Source organism: Mycteria americana, chromosome 25 (genome assembly GCF_035582795.1).
Source record: "Mycteria americana isolate JAX WOST 10 ecotype Jacksonville Zoo and Gardens chromosome 25, USCA_MyAme_1.0, whole genome shotgun sequence".
Lineage (NCBI taxonomy): Eukaryota > Metazoa > Chordata > Aves > Ciconiiformes > Ciconiidae > Mycteria > Mycteria americana.
Window position 1 is genome coordinate 1,047,379 of NC_134389.1, and position 14,608 is coordinate 1,061,986.

At 54.9% G+C, this 14,608-nt stretch overlaps 1 protein-coding gene and 2 long non-coding RNA genes across 3 annotated transcripts; 1 reads left to right on the top strand and 2 right to left on the bottom strand.

Annotated features, from left to right (window-relative positions):
- Window positions 1-73: 73 nt before the first annotated feature.
- Window positions 74-1,802, bottom strand: LOC142420807 (uncharacterized). Its single transcript, XR_012778799.1, has 2 exons — window positions 1,766-1,802; window positions 74-843 (listed from the first exon to the last, which is right to left on the bottom strand). It is a non-coding gene; the product is annotated as an uncharacterized LOC142420807 (long non-coding RNA).
- A 240-nt stretch (window positions 1,803-2,042) lies between these two features.
- Window positions 2,043-14,329, top strand: LOC142420806 (uncharacterized). Its single transcript, XR_012778798.1, has 3 exons — window positions 2,043-2,082; window positions 11,719-11,824; window positions 13,824-14,329. It is a non-coding gene; the product is annotated as an uncharacterized LOC142420806 (long non-coding RNA).
- HJV (hemojuvelin BMP co-receptor) lies at window positions 7,839-10,760 on the bottom strand. Its single transcript, XM_075525071.1, has 3 exons — window positions 10,667-10,760; window positions 9,011-9,513; window positions 7,839-8,475 (listed from the first exon to the last, which is right to left on the bottom strand). Exons 1-3 carry the CDS (start codon window positions 10,758-10,760, stop codon window positions 7,855-7,857), a joined length of 1,218 nt encoding a protein of 405 aa, XP_075381186.1. The 3' UTR covers window positions 7,839-7,854.
- Window positions 14,330-14,608: the final 279 nt, after the last annotated feature.

Below are 14,608 nucleotides of genomic sequence, written 5' to 3' on the forward strand. Positions count from 1 at the left end.
TCCCCCCGCACTTCGGGATCCTTCGAGCCAGCGTCTTGAGGTGGGGGACGACAGAAAGTAGCCGGTGAGAAAATCTGAGGCAAATGTTTATTTTTAAGATCGCAATATCGAGATGTTTCTCGCTGTTCGCCGTAGAAGGTGGGGGACTTTTTTTCGTCAACAAGTCTACCTTGATCTAAGGGAGGGCAAACAACCACATCCTTCCTATAAACTGTGCCCGGGGCAGGGCCCCTCGTCCCTGTTTTCCAGAGGGGATTTGGGGAGCGGGAACGGTCGTCTTGTCCCTGTAGGAACCTTTTGACTCAGAGAAACCCTCGAATTTTCCTTCCTAGATAATTTTTGCTGAGCATACATTCCTCCCTGACAGGCGGGGGCTATTTTGCCCTTGGTTTTAATAGCTGTTAATGCTTTTACAGTTCAGGAAAACATGGGGAGTGGAGGAAATGGGAGAACAATATTTTTGGAACCACCCAACAAAGCAAAAATGGAAAACGGGGGCTCCCAAGACCTCTCCACCCCGAATGAGGAAACGGGATGTGTTTTTGTTAGGAGTTGTCTCTGTTGTCCTTTGGAACTTGTTTGTCCGTGCGTTTCTGGCACAGACCCTGCTTTTCTTTCTCTGCCATCCTCTCCTTTCCCCCGGAGTTAATTCACACCTGTTAGTATAAACCGATAAACCGGCCAGATAAACTGTAGGGCATAAACTGTTCGCCTGCCAAACTACAGGACAAATTTCCTTACGGTGAGAGAATTCTTTCACGATTAGGTACGTAATGGAGGAACTGCACCTTTTCCTGCTGCCTCCGGTCCCGGCAAGCTCGCCCCATTGTCTCTCGTGGCACACTAGGAAAAAAGGTGCCGGATTAACAAAGAATTGTGGATTTGTTCTAATTTGGCAAAATGAGGAGAGCTCTCTTTCCAGGCTTGCCAGCTATGGGATATTTGATCCCAAAGATCCCAGCTTGGACCTGCGCCCAGCATTCCCTTAGGAGCTGTGTTTACGCTCTCCCTCTCCGGTTTCCTTCGGTGCCAGTCTTTCCAAGGAAGACGTACCCAGCCCACGGCTGCTCGCTGTCGGGCAGTAAAACACATTCCGGCAATGTCAAAGGACGATCGAGTCCTAAGCCAAAGAGTTTGCCAAAGACACGGTCCAAGGCACGTTCCAGAGCCCCGATCCTCTCCAAATTTCGCTCTATCTGTCAATCAGCTTTTGCCCTTTGTTCCCCTGACCCCTATCTGGCTGGAAATGCCTCCCCGGTCCCTCTGCAGAAGGAGGAGCAGCTGTAATTTCCTCAGAGCTGAGACTCGGTTCACAAGGTTTCCCACACAAGCAGCACCCTGGATTAAGCAAAGGTTTTGGAAATGCTTAGGAATTTTAGCTTGTAAAGACAAAAAGCTTCAAAATGTCATGTCTCCTTCAAAGAACAAGGGCATCAGAAGAGAAGGCAGTTGGATTTCTGGGCAGAGACCGGCTCTTGGGGGCTTCCTTGCTCCCACCAAGCAATTATTTGAAGGCATTCACCCCCCCTCTCAGCTCATTTCCCACGGGGATCGTGGTGCGTGGAGGATCCCCCCACCCATCACTGAGAGCAAAGCTACTGCTGAGGGTGGGTGGGGAGAGTGGCCTTGTCCTCTCCCAGTGCACCTGGCCGGGGGCAAGGGACGGCAGGGAGAGCTGCGTGACTAACGTTACACGCTGGGGATAACCCGGCTCAAACGCCGCAGGGTTGGGCTGAGTGAGAAACCAAGCCCTGAGGTGACTCACTGAAAGCCGGGGCTGCTGCGTGGGTCACGGAGAAGGAGTTGGTAAAGCAGAAACTGGGCAGTACAACAGCGTTCAGCGCCGTACTCCGTGCCGGTCACATCATGCCTTGCTGGAAACTACCCTTGTTCCCACCATCCATCTGAATCCTGCTTGTAATAAAAGCCTGATGCTGATAAAAGCCTTTTTTTTCCTCGTCTAGGTTATCAGGAGCCACTACCCATCGTTGCCCGGAGAAGCCACGCTCCTCTCGTGGCAGGCTGTCCTTTGCCCCGTCTATCAGACAACCGGCTGCCACCCCTGAATTGCTGGGAGATCTGGTGGGTGCCTGCAGAGGCTGCAGCCCTGGAGCTTCTCAGTGCTGTTTTCTCTGGTTTTTTTCACCATATATGGTTGCTTCCAGCAAATTCGAGGCGGGGATGGGGGGGCGGGGGGGGGGAAGAGAAGGACGCGAAGGGATTCACAATGGCCCGAGCGAAGACAGAGCGTGCCTGTTGTGCGGTCGAGAGCGGGAGCCGGGGCGGAAAAGGCATTTCCTTTGGCGAGGTTGTTTATGTACAGGGAATACAGGGAATAAATAAATCCCACGCTGATTGCATCGGGTGCGCGTCGCTGCAGCTGGAAAACAAGGGACTGTGGGGCTTGGGTGGCTCTTGGAAAGCCACCGCTGTCCCACGCTTGGCTTCTCGCTGCTCACATTTGGCTGTGGCCACAGCAGTGATTCAGCAGCAAAAGGGCCACCTGAGATTTCTAGGTTTGAAGTGAAGCAAGGGGAGTGTCTCCGTTCAAATTTCTAAATAAAAGCAACAGTTTTGGTGAGGACGTTAAGGTTTGTGGTGCCTGGCTTGGGGCAGGGAAGCGCAGCACCGCTGGGTCGCTGGAATACAGAGGTGTTTCCCAGGGATCTACCAGAAACAGGTTGGAAAGCTCTCAGGGCAGATCTCCGTTAGGGGTTTCCAAAATCATCTTTTTTTGCTGCTTTCATCCACGGCGATGGCTTGTGTCACCGCTGCCTGTCCTTTGTAGCGTTGTGCAGGCTGCATAGCGTTTTGAAATGCTTTGTGGCACAGATGGGGATCCCCTTTTCCCCTTCCCCATTCCCGCTGAACGGGGAGAAGTCCTTTTAGCGCTCTGGCATGAGGACTTTTCCCCCAGAGCCCCAAGTTTCCAGCTCCTGCCAAGGAGTGTGACATGACAGCTCTCCCTGACAGATGGTTCTTTGCCGTGGTGGGATTTTGTTTTCACTTCTTTCCTGGCCAGATTGTGTTTTTGCAACAGAGGAAGGGGAAAACCAGAGCTAAGTGTCAACAGCTTGTGACAAGAGACTGGACTCAGTTATCCATAAACAAGGAGGAATTTGAGTTCAGGGTTTGAGAAGTCCCATGTCTATCGTCTGCTCTGGGCATGAAGACTCAGTTGCGTCAACTCTTTCCTCCGGCTGGGAGAGCGTGACCTCTCCTGGGCTCTGGGCGCACGGCAGGGCCAGCTGAACCTGCTGCTCTCAGCTCCGTCGGCCAAACCTTCCTCTTCTAAAGAACAAATCCAGCTCATCTCTTTGCCAAACCAGTCCAGTAGGTCCTCTTTGCCTTTGGTGTCAGCTGGGTTTGAAATATGTTGTTATGAAGGGAGGAAAAAGTATCGTAAAACAAAAGATTTCCTGAGCTTCCATCCCTGCTCCATCCAATTGTCCCTTGAAAGGCCCCAGCTGGGGCCGCAGATGCTGGAGAGAGCAAAGAAATAAGGAAGATTTCTTACTTTTCAGCAGCCAGAGCTACTCTGAGGCGGCCAGCGTGTGTGTGTGTGCGTGGGGGCAAGCGGATCCTCACCGGAGATGCTCGCCCTGAACATCAAGCTCCCTAATTTAGAGAACCAGGTTGGGTGGCTAAAATTGGGGGGGGGGGAGAGGGGAGCAATCCCCTCCTACACCTCCTTCACCCTCGCTGATCTCACAGGCAACGAGGACAGATGACGAAACCTTTATGGGAGCGTTTCGTGGGGTGAGGATGGACATCCCCTCGGCTGTGGAGCTGGTGGCTCCTCCGAAGTCCTTCTCATGCTTTGGGTTGTGTGGACATCTAGAGGCTTTGCCAGGAATGACACAGGAGTGATTTTCCCCCGTCCACCCATGCAGGCTGGCTGGATTACACGGACTGACGATACTGGTGTATTCGGCCTGCCCAGTCCTAGGTACAAAGTTTAAGAGGAGGCAAGTGAAGCCGCATCTAAATTTGGCTGCTATGAGCCAATTTCTCGTGTTTTGAGCATGCCGCTTGCGTGTCCCTGTTCCTGTTGGTCACCCTGCTGGTGACGCTACTCAAGGCGTTGGCCGTTGCGAACATGAGGAAGCTGAATCTAACCCTGACCTTTGTGGAGGAAGTTCTCGCCTTGGCCTTAATGTCTTGCTAACAAAACAATGCCGGAATTTGGCAGGAAACACCCTGAGGAAAGCTGCACGTTCGGGCGGCTTTTAAACCAGTGCTGCCATTTTGAAGACCTGCTTCTGATTTGGACAGCTCTGGTTTGCAGGTTAGAGGTTTGGCAGCTCCAACTTACCGAGCCATGTGCCCTCACTGCAACACCGGGAGCTGGCAAACGTGGCCGCCTCTGATGATCGGGCTGGTTTATGGCACGTCGAAGCAGCTGCTAATGAAGATTCAGGTTTGGCTACTACACCTCATGCCCCAAGGCCTTGGCATTTCTCTAACTACTAGACATCAGAGTGAGACGGGATGTAAGAGGAGCGGATCGTCCCAGACTTCTCACGCGAGACCTGGTGCTGGCTGCTGTTGACGACCGCCTACCAGGGCAGGCAAAGCCCAGGTCTGATCCGAAATCGGAATTCCCTCGCTCCAGCCACCCAGGTTGGGCATCTGGATGCAGAACGGCCCAAACTGGCCTCGCTTTTGAAAATGCTGGCCAGTGTTGCCGGTGTCTTTTTTAACAGGTGACATATGCTAGGAAACTTAAGGGCTCGATCCAAAGTCTACTGACGTCAACGGAAATACTCTTGTTGACATCAGTGGGGCTTGGATCCACGCCTACGTTCCACTTCTTTATTTCAGCCTGCAATCTGTCAAGGGTGGCAAGGTCTCTCTTCTACTTACAGACTTTAGCACGTCTTTGAAAGGTCTTGCTTCCTCGGCAATCATTAAGTTGAGGATGCAGAGTACAGAACAATTTGGAAAACAGGCGCAAACCCAATCAACGCTGTGCATGTTCCTTCCGCGTTGCTGGACCCTAGCCAGGCTGCAGCTCAGGTTTAAGCATCTGCGTGGCGTGTAAGGGAGGTGGTGGCCTTGGCTGTGACGGGCTGTGACTCCCCAATACCCGCTCCAACCAGAATCAGAACTTCAGACCTCCGTGAGCTGCTCAGGGCGCTCCAGCTCACCTTTTCCAGAGAGTTCTGGCCAAAGTCCTTTCTTCAAGGAGCGTCTGGACGATGCTCTTGGTCATACGGTTTAGTTTTAGGCCGTCCTGCGAGGAGCAGGGAGTTGGACTCGGAGGTCCTTATGGGACCCTTCCAACTTGAGATACTCTATGGTTCTCATGGGCTTTGGGGTTTGTCAGGTGGATGATGTGTGAGGAGTCTTGAATCCACCTTTCACGGGCAGACCCAGGAAACTCTGCTTTTCTTTCCAATGGGAGCAAAGCCCTCGCAGCCCAATTCATCGCCTCCTTCCCGGGTGGGACGTTAGTGAGCAGGTTGGGAAGAGTGAGTCTGAATACCAGCCCTCCTGCAAAGCTCTGGGTTAGCGCTCGCCACGCTCCTCGGTGGGGCAGAGCTAGCGTGGTGCTACGAGACCCGTAGTGGGCCACTTCCCTGCCATGGCCATGTGCCCAGGGCTTGCGCAGGATCACCGCCACCTCCTTCCCATTGCTGGTGGCTCCTGGGGACTCTTCTGTCCCCGTTTGATGACTATGGAGGTACCAAGAGGCTGGATCTGGGGGAGCGAGTGTGGTCCTGCTCACCTGCAAGGGTCACCAGCCAGCGAGATCCTCATCTCTCCATTAGGAAAGCCCCCGTTTGCCCATGGCATTCCTGTTGATTGGCTCCGTTGGCCAAAATCTAAAGGGTAATTATATTCTGCCTCATAGAATCTGTCCCTGCGGCGTGTCCGTCACGCTGTTTCTGGCAGTTGTGTAGCATCGCTGTGTGCTGTTAAAGAGCTGCTGTTTCGCACCCTGGAAGTGGCTACCTTTTATTACCGGATCAATTACCTTTTATTACCGGATCAAGTCAATCCCGTTTCTGTAAGGAGCTCCAGCACTATCAACCCTGCAGCCTCTTCAGGGTTCCTGAGGATTTTATCCCTACGGGGAACGCTGCTCCCCTGGGGACCTGCGGTCTCCTGCAAAGTGGTGGAGCAGGGCAGGCTGGCTTCCTCTCCTCATTCGGTGCATGTATATATAGACCAGAAAGTGCTCCAGAGTAAAGGGAGCAGTGGGTGGAAGGCGAGATATTATTATCTTCACCTGCTGCTGCCGACCAAAGAAATAAAGAGACAGATGACAGGAAATGAGGACTTCAAAAATAGACACCTTTAATGTCAAAACCTTCAGAGATTAGCGAGAGCACTGTACAAGAAAGAGAGAAACTCTCACGCTAGTCACCATGTGCTTTGAGCGCGTGTCAGAGGAGGAAGTATGCTGAGATACCCAAGAAACATTTCCGTTTTTACTCTTTGTGCCCTCGGCAGAAGAACCGGAGAGAAAAAAAACTGACCAAAGAAACTGCAGATATACTGAAACGTGAATTGTAAAACCTCCCTTTACAGCTCGACAGATCCTCCGTACCTGGATGATCTGCAGTTCTCTTTCCCCGAGCTGCATGCCCAAATCCTGCCCCTGTCTGCCAGCTTAATTCTTTGCCTCCGCAAGGCTAGGGCTTTGCAAGGCTCTTCATACGGCTCCACGGGACAGGAATGGCAAAGTTTTCAATGTGAGCCCTCTTTATTAAAAAAAAAAAAAAAAAGTCTTTGCATATGGAAAATATTTCTTATCATATACTCTATCCGCTTTACTTAAAACCTCTTAAATATATTAAACATCTAATTTGGCCTCACCTCTACATTTATGTACATCTGCTAGTAGTTCCCCTGCCCATCGATACAGTCATACAGCTTTTTGCCAGCTCCGCGTCTTCATTATCAATTCTCTTTCGCAAGTCAAACCCACAGTCTGGGTTGGATTCGAACGGCGTTGTGACAGTGACAGAGAAAGTTGGACCCAAGGGAGAAGAATACCAAGGGGTATTTTTCCTCACTGAAACTCAATGCTGGTCCAAAGTCCAGAACTGGCTATATTGAGTCCTAGACAGGTGCCAAGACAACAAGGAAAAATAGCAACGGTAGCCTGAAATGCCAGAGACCTGACGCTCTGCAGCTCCCGACGCTGGAAATTAGCACATTACTAATCCAGAGAGAGGAGAATACAGTATGACAGGGTTGATTTCTAGCTCAAAAATCTCCAACCTTCGTCACAACACTCCGATAACCAACTTACTGCCTTGCTTCACTCTGGCATGACTTTGGTAGCAGCTGGGTCAAGGGGCCCCGAATCCCCCAAACAACATTTTTTGACTGCTAAAAGTTGGGATCTGGGCTTTGAGTTCATTATTTCTGAATCTGTAGTGTTCCTGAGTAAAAGTCTGCTGTAGTTAACACTGGAAGAAAGGTGTAAAGCAAGTTTATGGAAAGGCTTTGAGGGGCAGAGAGGTTTTCTAAACGTGTCTTCGCCCCGTGTGTTTCTTTTTCTTTGATACAGCTGCAACGTCCCCACCTTTAGAAAAAAGAAATGCGCCAGAATCCAACAGAAAAAGTTGTGATCTGCCTGTGGGAGAGGAACCAGGTTCAATCGGTGCCGTACGTGCGAGAACAGTGGATGCAAAGCAGTGCCTCACGGTCTTTCGTCTCCAGTGCTTCCCTCTCCAAAGGTCTGGGTCTCCGATTCCTTATTGCCGCAGAGATACGTGATCCGAGGTAAGGCATCCTTCTTGATCTGCACGGCATGGGTCTTGAGTCAGCAGCTCTCTCAGGTTACCCCTGTGGACTGGCTGGATGCGTCCCCTGTGCTGTATGCAGTGCCAGCAAGAGTTAAAAGTGCAACAGAACAGCCCGAAGACCAGAGGTGAGGAGGAGGAGGAGGAAGGAAGAAGAGATGTGCGGGCAGCCTGCCCCAGCCTGGAAGATGTGCAATTTCTCAGCGTTGGGAAGGAAGACCCTGGCATCCTCCAGGGCCCCGTGAGCCGCCATGGTGAAGTTGGCGTCCCCCGAGGTCACCACATCGAAGACACACGACTGGAAGTAGACGTCCTCCACGGGCAGCATCTCCTTGCAGAGCGCCCGAGCCGTCTCGGCCGCCACGTGGCCGTGGCAGCACTCGCTGCGGGAGATGCGCTGGCTGCGGGGGCAGCCGCCCACGCAGAGCTGGAGGTCTTGCTCCTCCGTGAAGGCACGTGCCACCTCCTCGGCTGCCCGGATGGAGAAGGAGAGCTGGCGGCCGGCCTGACGGACGGCGATGGTGGTGCCGATGTACTCCGCACGGATCTCCACGTGCCGCCCGGGGCTGCGCTCCCGGATAGCCAAGCTGCTCCCGCCCGGCCTCTCGCCCCCGTTCACCGAGCCGTCCTCGAAGGCCGCCGGGAGGTTGTCTATCTCAGCCTGGTAGACCTTCTGGTCGATGCATTCCTTCATGTTCTTGAAGATGATGGTGAGCTGCGGAGAGCAGATCAGAGGGGGGTTGATCTGACTTGCCGGGTGTGAGAGCGGCAGCCGTGTCCCCCCCCCAGCTATCAGCTATCTAGGGGAGGGCAAAGCAGATTGCACACATCTGCCTCACCGATGCATCCCCCTCTGCCCCAAACCATCTCTCCCACATTGCTGCAGTCCGTTGGGGAAAACAGCAATGTTTCCTTCTTTCTTTCCTTCGTTTCCTTCTTTCTTTAATACCGTTTAAGCAACTGAAAACTGAGACGGAGCCAAGCCTGGGTAGACTGCATGCAGGTAGCCCACGGACCACACAGTAACCCATCCCCAGGCAGCAATGGGAGAGTTTGCAGGTCTCTCTGGTCCCCTCAAGGACCTTCGTCCCACTCGTTCCTGCAGACATTAATTCCTGATCCCGTGTGGGTTTAGCTGAAGCTATTGCTGCCCTCCCCAGCCATTTTAGGGAGTGTAGGGAGTGCCCTAAACCGTTGCTGCATCCCGGAGGTGCGTGGGTTTGCTGCCAAGCCCTATGCACCCGTGTTACCTTGCTAGTGACCGTAGCGTTGGACCCCTTTGCCACCGGAGAGCTGGTTGCTTGCACAAACAAGTAGTCATTGTCCAAGAGAGGCCAGGAGCCCTCCACTCGGCAAGTGTGGAAGTCATCATGGAAAGTGCGGATATGGGGGTCCCCGAAAGCCGCGCAGTGCTGGTAGCTGGGGGGCTGGCCGTGCTTGTAGAGGAAACTCTTCTCGTAGTTGCAGATATCGAGAGACTCGAAGCCCTGATGGTTGGGGGCCGGGGGCCGGGGTCGGGGCGGTGATGTGGGACCCTCCTTGGAGCAGTTGTTCTGGATCATGAGGTCCTCGATGCCGTGGACGGCGGAGTGGTAGGCCAGGTCACCCCGGCACGTGCGAGCCGTCTTGCGGGTGCAGTGGGAGTAGGAGCGGAGGGCGTTGCAGTACGCCGCGTTCCTGTTGGAGCCGCGCAGGTTGAGGGTGGCAGCCACGTACTCCGAGTTGCAGCGCAGGATCTTGCACTGGGAAGAAACTGGGAGAGACGGGATGGCCCGGGGCATCCCAGTAGAGCTGTAGGGGTGGGGAAGGGCAGCCCCTTCTCCTCCCACCACCTCCCACCATCTGGCCTACTCCAGATCTCATGATGGAGACGCTTTCTGGAAGCGCTCATCTCCCTGTATTAACAAACACAGTGGCCAGTTTAAATGACCCGCTTCTTACGTGCCTGACGGGAATGAATCCAGGGTTGCCTGCTGCAGAAGCAGGCTGGAGCCCGGTGCGGAGGGCAGTCATGGAGCCGAAGGGGTGTTCTGAAACAACTGGGATGTGAGATTGTACCTGGGGCACCAGCACTGCCAAGAGCCAGGGCAGCAGTTGTGACTGTGGCCCTGGGACGTGACTCAGACTGGGATTCTTCATCCCAGGGCTTGCCAGGGTACAAAGGGGAATTTCTGAGCTGGGAAACCCCTTCTTCCCCTTTCAACCTTGGCCGGGCCCTGCAATCGCTCTTTCACGAGTGGCTTGACTGTACCAAGGACGTCCTGCCCCTCAAACGTGATTTCTCCATGCTGCAGAAGGCAGTGCCATGTGCCACAGCTCCAGGAGAGCTAACGAACTCGCCCCAGCAGGGATCATTTAGCTCATTAAGCAGAGGGGTTATAAGGGACGGCTGCCCTTACAAGGAGTCAATGCAAGCTGGGCTAGGCAAGGGGATGGTGGCTTGCTGTTGTCTAGGTGCTGGGAGATGAATTTAGGTGTTGCAAGTCTGAGCCCTCCTAGAAGAGTTTCTGGGATGCAGGAAGGAAAGCGACGGACTGAGTGATGGATATGGCCGGTGCCTTTCACTGGAAGACTTTGGCTGGTCCCTGTGCTCTGCTGTCCCTGCCTTATCCTGGGAGATAATAGAAATTTTAAGGGCTGTCCCAGGGAGAGTGCCTGCTGCAGCGGGGTGTTCTCCTTGCTGAGGCTACCCTGGTGGGAATGCTGCCTGCCCTTCCCTCTGGCTGCGGTGGGGCAAGGGCGTGCTGACGCCGCCTGAGCCTTATGGCTGTGATGAGAGGATCTTTGGCTTGCTCCCGTCACCTCCCAGGAGCTCTGCCATGGTTGGTACCCTCCCTGCGCCCTGGGGCTGCAGCTCCCATGGGTATCCTTGCCAGGGATATGGCTCTGCCCATGCAGTTCCTTACCATGCCTGCAGAAGAGGAGGAGGAAGAGCGCTCGAAGGAAGAAGCCGGGGTTTTCCAGCTGCCCTGGGCTCTTACTGCAGGCAGGTTTCCCCATTCCAATCCATGCAGAGCCTGGGGGGTTGCTCACCCGCTGGCTTGTCTCGGCTTCATTCAGCAGGTCCCCTAGAAGCAAAGCGGAGGTGGGATCTGAGAGGTGCCAGCAAATGTGAGCTGCTGCAGGTACGGAGCTGCCAGCATCCAGGCAGCTGCCAAACATGGCCCTGCGGGGCTTGGCTGTGCTGCTGCCTCCTGGGGGAGGCGAGGTTTTGAGCAAAATCCCGGAGGGTTTGGTTTTTTTAACTGCTTTCAACCACGGCAGCTCTCATCTTCCACCCCGAGGCAGCTGTGCTGTGTAGTTCAGCGTGTCAAAAAGTTAAAGCTTCCAGCTGCCCTTGGAGAGGATCAGTGAGCTCCAGGAGCTCGAAGAGACTTCACAGCGGGGATGCGAGCAGCCGATGAGTGCGGAGAGGACCCAAACTGTCCTACGTGTCAGGTGCAGGGTGGGCTGCCTCTATCTGCTGCTGTCCCCACCAAAACGAAGGTTTGGAGCACAGCAGCCAAGGGGATAGGAGTTGAAACGCCAAATTATAAGTGCCACCGCCATGACATCCACAGCCAGCACCGCTGGGTGATACCAGCACCTCCTGCTCCACCAAAAACCTGCCTCTAGGTTCCCTCAAAGCTGGGAAACGTGCTGTCAGCCACGTTCCACCTTTCCCCCTTGCTGCGCCAGCCCTGGCTGCTCCCTGGGTGCCGGGGGGGGTTCAAGCTGGCTGGAAGGGGAGTGCAAGAACCTGCACGCATCCAGACAGGGGGCTGCGGCAGGAGGAGGTGCAGCCACAGAAAAAAATTTAACTTCCCTCGTGCTTCATCAGGGCTGGGGACTTGAGTCCTTGGTGGCTTATTTTAACAGCTGGTTATTAGTCACTTGTTAGTCAAATGGCCTTTTGCAAAGGTCCTTTTGAAACTGCTGTATGTGAAATCGGGTTTTTTTTTTTCTCTCTCCCCTTTAGCTTGTGTGAGGTGCTGGTTGCCAGAGGCTGATGCTCACGGTGACGTGTCTGTGCCTGGTACCCTGGGCAGCCCAAGGAGTTGATATTACTGACGCTGCGATTGCTAGTAAGTGTAAGCCGCAACCGAGGGCAGGGGGAAAGAGACTCAATTCTCATCTTTTTCTCAAAAAAAGGAGAAATCACAGTCCTACCAGCTCCGTCTAGCACCTTTCAGCTCCCTTTGTCATGGCTACAGCCATCAAACAACCGCCGTTAGTTGTACTGGCTGGCACGGTGACGTAGCTGAGTGCTGGCGGCCCCCCCGCGTTCCTCTGCCAGCTGGATTAATGGCTAACGGGGCAGATGTCTGGAGCGAAAACATGCTTCAGACCTGCTGGCGATGCTCTGGCTGCCAGCTGCTCTTGGCAGCGAGGACAAGCTGAGCCGACCGTGATGGGGGGGGGAAAAGTGGTCTCTGCAGCCCTGGGGCATGGGGACACCAGACCCAGTACTGGGAACTAGGCTCGTATTTGGTGTGTACTGGTGTGCTCCGATCCTCCTCCGATGCCCGGCACTTGCTCTGTCGTATCTCGCCCTATCTGGTTTGACCCTGTTTGATGGGGCTGAGCATCTTTCTTGGGGCTCACGGGAGCTAGTGACCCCTCAGCGCTACCCCCCAACATCCCCTGGAGGTGGTGACACGGAGGGGACCTGGCGCAACGCTTAGCAGATAAACAGCTGGTTAATGTGTAGCAGAGAAGCGTGGCTCTGGCCGGGGCAAGGAGAGGCCCTGCCATGGCTCCTGCAGGCAGCGGGACTTTCTTTGGGACGTCCTGACCCCGATGGCGTTAGGAGAAAGGCAGTAGCAGCAGTTAGAGATGCTCCGCAAGCCCAAGGTGATGGCACCTGTGAGGGGAGATGGATGGTTTCTGGCCGTGCCAGGCAGGGCGGCGAGGGGTGCTTGGGCACCCCAGCCCTCCCTCTGTTTGGGGCCACCTGCACATGGGACCGGACCCTGGGGCAGCCCTGGGTGCCAGTGCCGATGTCCTGTGCCTCCGACCCTCGTCCCTGCCCTTGCTTTGCTGCAGCCCCGCTCACCTGCATCAGCCTCCTCCGGAGACGAGCTGGCTCCCAGTGCAGGGAGCTCCTTCCGTGGTGGACACACGGGCCGGCTTGTCCTTGTCACCCAGCTCTACCCCAAGTGACAGCCAGAGAGATCCATGGGATGATAGCCGGGACAATGCCAGCCTCAGTCCTGGGCACCTCCATGGCCTCGCAGCCGGATAAAATCCAGGGTTCTGGTGCGGAAAGCCTGGCTGGGGGCGCAGGGAGCGGACCCCACTGCAGGGCACTGCGGTCCCTGCTCTTCCTCCCCGGCTACCTTTGCTCCGTCCTCTTCCCCCCGCAGGGCAGAGGATGGGTGTTGAAATAGATCTGCCTAAATTTAGACAGGCTAAAACCCAGCCAAGAACAACAAGCGGAGGGGGCAGAGGGAGATGGTGTGTGGCAAGGGGGGGGGGGGGGGGGGGGGGGGGGGCAGAGGAGCCCAAGGAGGAGGTGGGAGCCCCCAGACCACCCCGGCTGGGTGATGCTGCTCGGTGGCGTGGGGTCATGTCACTCGTGGGGTGCGGCACGGGCTGCGGGAGCTGGCTTCCTTGGAGCTACCTGGTTTTCCTTTGTTGGGTGATATTGCAAGCCCTCGCTGCACCCCTGTGGAGTGAGTCCCCCTGGAAAAGCACTGTGCTTTTCCCTGTGATTTATCCTCACAGGGAATACTTTTTCAGCCGTGTCTCTTGTCGCTTCCCTTCCTGGGGCACAGCCGAGCCCTGAACACAAACGCTGTACGGACCAAAGGTGGCCGCTGTCCCCAGGGGTTGATGAACGCCAGGCCGTGCCGGCTGGGTTCCCGAAAGCCCTTGGGCGCAGAGAGCGGCTGCTCCTGATGCAGGGTGGGGAAGTGTCCATGGCTGGCTCTTCCAGGGGTGGCCTGTCCATTTAGGATCCCTGGCAGTTATGGCTGGAGGGCGGGGATTGAAAGTAGGGCCCTCAGTGCCCCCAGCACCCACAAACCCCTTTGGGAACCCATTTAGAAAAGCCTCCTAAACCAAATTCCTGCTGTTTTCCAGGTCTTGCCCTTCACAGCAGGGAGCGAAGCCTCGCAGACCTGCAGCGCCCTCGACGCCTTCGCACCCGGAGCCTCGTGCCAACCTGAGCCCAGGAGAGCAGATGGAGCAGTGGGGCTTAACCAACCCCCCCAGGTACCGCCATGCCCCTCCTGGGAGAATTGCTCCCAATTTCTGCAGTGCACCTCTAGACCAGTTTGGGTTGTTTAGGGATGGAAGAGAAAAGGGTTTCCCCCTCCGACCTTCTCCTCTCCTGCTCTGACCCTGCCGCAAGCTCTCCTGCTCCATGAACCGTGGGTCATGGCAGCTGCTGAAGTGTTCTTCACCCAAGGAATTGGGGAGAAAAGGAGAGATCGCCTCTGCTTATTGCAGAACAAGCTTAAATCTACAGCCAGATTCTTGTTTTAAGTGTAACAGTACGTCTTCCTTGGGGGCAGGAGAGAGGAAAGGAAAACAAAGAATAAATACCAGCTTGGGTTCAAATCCCAGTTGGGATTTATATCAGCAGCCATGGGAGAAGGAAGGTTTTAGATGCCCTTTTTTTTTTTCTTTGCTCCCTGGGTGCATGGAGGCTTTGCAGCTCTTTTCCCTGGCCAGTATTTATGCTCCGGGTCTCTGTTACCTGGTAACAAGGGATAACCAGGGAGTGGAAAAAATCTTGTTTAAAAAAATAAGACCCATATCCTAGTGTAGCCTCCCAAGGTCCGCCCTGGCCATGCCTCGGGTGCCTGGTATCCTCCCCATCTGCCGCCGTAGGCTTCCCCGCAGCGAGCCCCCGGCGCGGGGAG